This window comes from Salvelinus sp. IW2-2015, unplaced genomic scaffold (genome assembly GCF_002910315.2).
Source record: "Salvelinus sp. IW2-2015 unplaced genomic scaffold, ASM291031v2 Un_scaffold8708, whole genome shotgun sequence".
NCBI classification, from domain to species: domain Eukaryota; kingdom Metazoa; phylum Chordata; class Actinopteri; order Salmoniformes; family Salmonidae; genus Salvelinus; species Salvelinus sp. IW2-2015.
The window spans coordinates 525-9,390 of record NW_019949967.1 but is presented as its reverse complement, the minus strand read 5'-3'; the positions used below and the strand labels follow the sequence as shown (position 1 = coordinate 9,390).

General features: G+C 44.8%; 1 protein-coding gene across 1 annotated transcript; it reads right to left on the bottom strand.

Moving 5' to 3' along the window:
• Positions 1-1,790: 1,790 nt before the first annotated feature.
• On the bottom strand, positions 1,791-7,102 carry LOC112079622 (probable E3 ubiquitin-protein ligase HERC1; the record flags this gene model as incomplete). Its single annotated transcript, XM_070442392.1, has 3 exons — positions 1,791-1,936; positions 6,560-6,687; positions 6,951-7,102. Coding segments are annotated over 3 exons (426 nt in total), but the record flags the coding sequence as incomplete, so codon positions are not given.
• Between the last annotated feature and the right edge of the window lie 1,764 nt (positions 7,103-8,866).

The following is an 8,866-nucleotide window of genomic DNA, read 5'->3' as shown; positions in this document are numbered from 1 at the left end:
GTGATTACTATTGCTGCCTGGGCTGGGCTGGCTTACTGCTGTGGCCTGCATGGGTGGCTGGCGTTATATGCTGCCCTGGGCCGGGCTGGTGGACATGCTGTGGCTGGGCTGTGTGACTGTGCTGCCTGGGCTGGGTCTGTGGTACTGATGTTGCCTGGGCTGGCTGGTGCTGTTACTGCTGCTGCCTGGGCTGGGGCTGGTGGTTACTATGCTGCCTGGGTGGGCTGGTGGTTAACTATGCTGCCTGGGCTGGGCTGCTGGTTACTTGCTGTGGCCTGGGCTGGGGCTGGTGGTTACTATCTGCCTGGGCTGCTGGCTGGTTACTACTGCCTGCGCTGCTGGTGGCGCTTGGTGGGCTGTGTGTTACTATGCTGCCTGGGCTGGGCTGGTGTGCTATCTGCCTGCATGGGCGGCGTGCTGCGGGTTACGCTATGTGGCCTGGGCTGGCGGTGGTTTACTATGCGCTCTGGGCTGGGCTGGGTGGTTACTTATGCTCCTGGGGCTGGGCTGGTGGTTACTACGGCTGCTGCTGTTACTGCTTGGCTGGGCGGTCGGTGGTTTACTGCGCTGCCGGGCTGGGCTGGTGGTTTACTATGCTGCCTGGGCTGGGCTTGTGTACTATTGCGCGTGGTTACGTGCCTGCGCTGGTTACTGCTCGCTGGGCTGGTGTGGTATATCTAGTGGCGGTTGGGTCTTGCTGCCTGCTGGGCTGGTGTTACTATGCTGCTGGCCTGTGGAACGCTGCCTGGGCTGCTGCGTTACTGCTTGGCCTGGGCTGGGCTGGTTGGTACTATGCTGCCTGGGCTGGGCTGTGGTTACTATGCTGGCCTGGTGCTGGGCTGGTGGGTTACTACGCTGCCCTGGGGCTGGGCTGGTGGTTACTGCTTGCTGCCTGGCCGGGCTGGGTACTATGTTGCTGCCTGGGCTGGGGCTGGTGGTACATTGCTGCCTGGGCTGTGGCTGGTGGTTTACTATGCTGCCGGGCTGGGCTGGGTGTTACTATGCTGCCTGGCTGGGGCTGCGTGGGTTACTGCTGCTGCCTGGGCTGGGCTGCGGTGGTTACTGCTGCTGCCTGGGCTGGCTGTGGTACTATGCTGCCTGCGGCGTGGGCTGTGTGACTTGCTTGCCTGGCTGGGCTGGTTGGTTACTATGCTGCCTGGGCTGGGGCTGTCGTGGTTTACCTATGCTGCCTGGAGCTGGGCTGCTGGTTACTGCTGTGGCCTGGGCTGGGCTGGTGGTTACTATGCTGCCTGGGCTGGGTGCTGTACATTGGCTGAGTAGGCTGCTGGTGGTTCTGATTGCTGCTATGTGCCTGGGGGCTGCTGGTTACTGCTGCTGCCTGGGGCCGGGCTGTTGGTTACTATGTCGTGCCTGGGCTGGGGCTGGTGGTTACTATGCTGCCTGGGCTGGGCTGGTGGTTACTATGCTGCCTGAGCTGGGCTGGTGGTTACTATTGCTTGCCTGCCTTGTGTTGACGTTTGGTTTGAATCCAGCCCTCGTCTGTCTAGTAAAACTATCCTCCTTATTGTCCCTGTCTCTCTTGCACTTCGTCTATCAATAAACTGGACAAATACTTTCCTGTCTCCCTGGTCTCTTGTCCAATAAACGGCAATTCGCTTAATAAATAATCTTATATTGGCCTGGGGTGGACAAGTGGTCTATAACTACTGACTCTCTCTTTCAGCACTCTCTCTACTACTTCTACCTCTGTCTCGCTCTAACCAATAAACATGCAAAATACGTACATCATAGATTTAAAATAATCATTTATTAAAAAAAGGGTTGTTTACCGTGTGAGAGAGCTAGACAGTGGCTGTCTCCTATGGAGAGGTCTACCACCCCTGGTCGCTGTCAACTCCTCAATCAGCTTGGGTCTCAGAGCAGTGGCTTCAGAAGGAGCCACAGCCCAGGCAGCCCCGCAGCCCCAGGCATACACCTGGAAACAGGACGACACAGGACCAGTTACTACAACACAGGACCATTACTACAACACAAGACCAGTTACTACAACACAGGACCAGTACTACAAACACAGGAACCAGATTTACTACAACACAGGACGACACAGGACCAGTTACTACAACACAGGACCAGTTACTACAACACAGGACCAGTACTACAACACAGGACAAGACACAGGACCAGTACTAACAACACAGGACCAGTTACTACAACACAGGACCAGTTACTACAACACAGGACGACACAGGAACCAGTAACTACAACACACAGGACCAGTTACTACAACACAGGACGACACAGGACCAGTCACTACAACACAGGACCAGTTACTACACACAGGTACAACACAGGACCAGTCACTACAACACAGGACGACACAGGACCAGTTACTACAACACAGGACGACACAGGACCAGTACTACAACACAGGACCAGTCACTATAACACAGGACGAAACACAGGACCAGTTACTACAACACAGGACGGACAGACGGCGACACAGTTACTAACAACACACAGGACGACACAGGACCAGTTACTAACAACACAGGACGACACAGGACCAGTTTACCACAAATACACCAGGACGACACAGGACCAGGTCAACACAACACACAGACCAGTCACTGTACAACACAGGACGAAGACACAGGACACAGCGACTACAACACAGTACCAAGTTACTACAACACAGGACGACACTGGACCAGTTACTACAACACAGGACGACACAGGACCAGTTACTACAACACAGGACCAGTCACTACAACACAGGACAACACAGGACCAGTTACTACAACACAGGACGACACAGGACCAGTTACTTACAAACACAGGACCGACACAGGGACCCAGTCACTACAACACAGGCGGACACGGACCAGTTACTACAACACAGGACGAACAGGACCAGTTACTACAACACAGACAGTACTACAACACAGGACACACAGGACCAGTACTACGAACACAGGACGACACAGGACCAGTCACTAGACACAGGACCGGCCACAACACAGACCAGTTACTACGAAACAGGACGATAAAACACAGGACCAGTTACTAAACACAGGACGACACAGGACCAGTTACTAAAACACAGGACGACACAGGACCAGTTTACTACAACACAGGACGACACAGGGACCAGTTACTACAACACAGGACAAGGAAGTTACTACAACACAGGACGAGTATACTACAACACAGGACCAGTCACTAGCAACACAGGACCAGTCATCTACAACACAGGACCAGTCACTAAACACAGAAAGAACCAGTTACTACAAGCACAGGACCAGTTACTCACAGACAACAGTAGACCAGTTACTACAACACAGGACATTTACATACAACACAGGACGTACACAGGAACCAGTTACTACAAACAAGGCAACGACACAGGACCCAGTTACTACAACCACAGGACCAGTCACTACAACACAGGACCAGTTACTAAACACAGGACCTACACAAACAGGCACCAGTTACTACAACACAGGACCAGTTACTACAACACAGCTAGAACCGACAGTTACTACAACACAGCACGACACAGGACCAGTAACTAACACAACAACGCACAACACAGGACCAGTACTACAAACACAGGACCAGTTACTACAACCAACAGGCCAGACTACACGGACACACAGGACCAGTAAACTACTACACGACACAGACTCAGTTACTACAACCCACAGGACCAGTTACCTACAACAACAGACCAGTCATCTACTAAACACAGGACGACACTAGGACCAGTTACTAACGACACAGACTCTGTTAAACACAGGACCAGTTACTAACAACACAGGACCACGTACTTACAACACAGGAACCAGTACTACAACACAAGGACCAGTTACTACAACACAGGACGCACACACAACCAGATACGACACAGGACCAGTTCTACGAAACACAGGACCAGGTTACTACACAACAGGACCAGTTACTACAACACAGGACCTTTACTACCAACCACTACAACACAGGACGACACAGGACCAGTGTACTTACAACACAGGACGACACAGAACCATTACTACAACACAGGACGACACAGGACCAGTTACTACAACACCAGGACATAGAACCAGTCACTAGAACACAGGATATAGATACCAGTTCACTTAAGAAACACAGGATATTAGAACCAGTCACTAGAAAACACAGGACATGAGAACCAGTCACTAGAACACAGATGGTGTAGCAACACAGGACATAGAACCAGTCACTAGAACCAGTCACTAGAAGTGCAGTAGTCACTAGAACCAGTCACGTAGAACACATGAACCAGTCACTAGAACCAGTCACTAGAACACAGGATATAGATACAGTCACTTAGAACACAGGACATAGAACCAGTCCACTAGAAACCAGGTACTAGAAACACCGGACAACTAGGATCAGTTACCAAGAAACACAGGAATGAGGATTAAACAAGTCACTGAACCATCACTAGAACAAGGACCTACAGTACATAGAACCAGCACTAGAACACAGTCACAGAACCAGTCAACTAGAACGCACAGAACAGACATTAGAACCAGTCACTAGAACCAAGTCACTATAAACACAAGGACATTAGAAACCAGTCACTAGGAACCAGTCACTAGAACCACAGGACATAAACCAGTCACTAAGAACCGTCACATAGAACACATGACATAGAAACCAGTTTACACTAGAAGACAGGATATAGAACCAGCGCAGATTTAAAAAGCGGTCTTCTGCATTAAAAAGTAGCCTGCGTCCAAGAATCTGTTTGTACAGTCTTGCCAAACTTCCTATGGTTATTGCCACTTGTCAAATATATCTGAACAGGCCACATTAAAAAACATTGCAACAGGAAAGTACTTGCATGACAGTCATCAAAGAAACAACGTAGGACAAAATATTTCCCTGCCATGTATAAATGTGAAAGCAGCTGCCTGGGGTTTCCACTCCAAATCTATGTTAGTGACAGGAAGTACCACTGCGCTTGCAGGTGGGAAGAAGATGACTAGATGGATGTTTGTGGCAACATCTGTCTGCTCATGTTCTCATCGAGTTAAACGATATTGTTAATTACAGTTCTGTTCAAAAACTTAAAACTGTTGATGAACAGAGTGGACTAAGTTTTGTAGAACTTACCCTTTGCAAAAATAAAATTTCTTTAGAATTTGCGTGGTGTTAGAAGGACCTAAAGGCAGGAGGTGTCGCTAAGTGGAAATTAATTATGGCAGATGCATTGCTTAGATGAGCCAATAAAATTCCCCTATCTCGTGATTTGCGTCTGCCTCACCTGCCTTGCGTTGTCTGCCTATGACCCAACTTGTTCCGACCGTTTGGATTGAAACGACAGGCTGTGGTCTATGTCTTGGTTTTTAGTTGTAAAAAATCTTTGATAGTATTGTCAGTTGGACAAAAGGGAACTGTATGTAAACATATAAAAACACCTTGTGATAAGGTACTTATTTTAACATCCTGGTTACAGTAAACACAGGAGCAAGCATAATGTGGAATGAACAGAAAGTTGTGTCTTTTCTTACTATGACCAGACACAGAGTACCAGAGATCATTGCTACTGGAAATATAATATAGTGTAAGTGAAAACATCAACACTCCACACAACCAGGAAGAGATTATACCAACAAAATAGACTTCTGTGTATTCACAAATGAAAGAATTCCTTGAATCGTTGACTAGCAGAATTCCMAGATCAAACCCGCTCTACCACCCAAGACACAGCCAGTGTTTTGATCCCCAAGGCATTGTCTGTCGTTGTTGCTGTTGTCTTGACCCATCCCTGTGCAATACAGTTCATTTAACTTGTATTTAACCAGGATACCATCCCTCCCTTGAAGTAAAAAAAACAACTATTTTACAAAAGACAACTGAAAATGAGTTCCCTGAAAGATTAAGTTGCAAATGTTGCAGATTCCTCCCTCCCGTTTCTAAAGTGTAAAGTAAGTCAGTCAACAGTCAGTAAACAGTCAGTAAACAGTCAGTCAACAGTCAGTAAACAGTCAGTAAACCAGTCAGTAAACAGTCAGTAAACAGTCAGTCAACGGTCAGTAAACCAGTCAGTAAAACAGTCAGTAAACAGTCAGTAAACCAGCCAGTAAACCAGTCAGTAAACCAGTCAGTAAACCAGTCAGTAAAACAGTCAGTAAACCAGTCAGTAAACCAGTCAGTAAACCAGTCATTAAACCAGTCAGTAAAACAGTCAGTAAAACAGTCAGTAAACCAGTCAGTAAAACAGTCAGTAAACCAGTCAGTAAACAGGCAGTAAAACAGGCAGTAAAACAGGCAGTAAACCAGTCAGTAAACAGTCAGTAAAACAGTCAGTAAAACAGTCAGTAAACAGTCAGTAAAACAGGCAGTAAAACAGGCAGTAAACCAGCCAGTAAACCAGTCAGTAAACAGTCAGTAAAACAGTCAGTAAAACAGTCCGTAAAACAGGCAGTAAAACAGGCAGTAAACCAGTCAGTAAACAGTCAGTAAACCAGTCAGTAAAACAGTCAGTAAACAGTCCGTAAAACAGGCAGTAAAACAGTCAGTAAACAGTCAGTAAAAAGTCAGTAAAAAGTCAGTAAACAGTAATTCGTACCTGTCCAGTGGAGGTTAGGGCCAGGGAGGACTGGCTTCCAGCACACACTTTCCTTATGAACATCCCCTGCAAGGCCTCCACTACTTTGGGTTTATAGACACGGTTTGTATCTCCATGCCCCAGTTTCCCTGCAGGATAGACAAATTACACATTCAGAGATATTTAGAACAGATGCCAAATCGTATCCATTTAGTAAAACCCATTCGTTTCAATAATGAAGACAGAATTACAACAATAACAATTATTTATTGATTTATACTTGCCTTTTATATTCTCCATATATATAATGTCGACATTTAGGAAAGATATATTGATCGTTTCGGAAAATAACGATGTTAATATAGAAAACATCCGATGGATTCCAGTGTTGCGTCCTGAGCCTTCAACCCACCATTGTCTCCCCTCCGAAGCGACCACACGGTGCGGGCCATCTTTGACACAAAGCCTATGCGTGTGAGAACTCCCACAAGACCACCTCTCCTACTGCTGGATGTCTTTGACCAGAGTAGGAATGTTTCTTGCTGTTTGCTTGTCTCCGTGAACCTGCCACACCCGAAACACAGAGAGAGAGATATGTTCAGCACGGAAATATTATCAACCGACAGGAAGATTATAACCAACGGAGAATATCACGAGGGAGAAATTTCACCAGCAGAAATAATATATTATCACAGCGGATATTATCAACGACAGAGAATACATATTACACCGACTAGAATTAAACAGGGAGAAATATATTATCAACCAGACAGGGAAGAAATATATATCAACGCAGACAGGAAATAACAACAGAGAGGAAATATATTATCAAACCAGACAGGGGAAGAAATATAATATCAACCAGACAGAGGCAAATATATATCACCAGACAGAGGAAGAAATATATTATCAACCAGACAGGAGAAAGAAAAGTATATTATCAACCAGACAGAGGAGAATATATTATCAACCAGAACAGAAGAGATATATTTACCACGCAAATAATATTATTCAACCAGACAGAGGAGAAATATATTATCAACCGACAGAGGAGAAATATATTATCACCCAGACAGAGGAGAAATATATTATTCACACCAGACAGTGGAGAAATATATTATCAACCAGACAAAGATTACAACAGAGAGAAATATATTATCAACCAGAAGAGGGAAGAAATATATTATCAAACAATCGTGGGAAAATACACAGACAGAGGAGAAATATATTATCAAAACCAGACAGAGGAGACATATATTATCAACCAGACATGGAGGAAATATATTCGAAACCAGACAGGAGAAATATACAGAAGGATACGATCACAGACAGTGAGTATAATCAAACCAGACAGGAGAGAAATATATTATCCCAACAGGAGAAAAAAATACGACCAGACAAAGAGTATTATACACCAGAGGAAATATATTATCAACCAGACAGAGGAGAAATTAAAACAGTAATATATTATCAACCAGACAGTAGAGAAATATATTATCACCAGCAAGCATATGAATCAGCACCAGACAGAGAATCAATAATTATCAACCCAGACAGGATTCAAAGAGAGCGAGAATATTATAGCAGAGATTATCAACCCAGAGGAAATTTAACGACAGAGAGAAATATATATACAGCGACAGTGGAATTATATCAACCAGACAGTGGAGAAATATATTATCAATCCAGACAGGGAGAGAAATATATTATCAACCAGACAGAGGAGAAATATATATCATCCAGACAGAGAGAAAATATATTATCAACCCAGACAGGGGAGAAATATATTATCAAAGCCAGGAGATACAACAGACAGAGAGAAATAGTTATCAACCAGACAGAGGAAAATAATATCAACCAGACAGAGGAGAGGAATATATTATCAACCGAGACCAGTAGCGAAAATATATTATCAACCAGACAGGAGAGAAATAATTAATCAACCAATCAGAGGAGAAATAATATTAGTAACCAGAAGAGGGAAATATATTATCAATCCAGAAGTAGAGGAAATAGATTACAACCAGATAGAGGGAGAAATATATATCAACCAGACAGAGGAGCAATATATTATCAACAGGACAGGAAGAAGGTATATATCAACCAGACGTAGAGAAATGATATTATCAACCAGACAGAGATAGAAATATATTATCAACCAGACAGGGAGAAATATACATCAACCAGACAGAGAAATATTATTATCAAACCAATAATGTTCAGTTGTTATAATGTTCCAGTGTTAATGATGTTCAGTGTTAATAAATGTTCAGGGTTAATAATGTTCAGGGTTAAATAATGATTCAGTGAAGTAATGTTCAGGTGTAA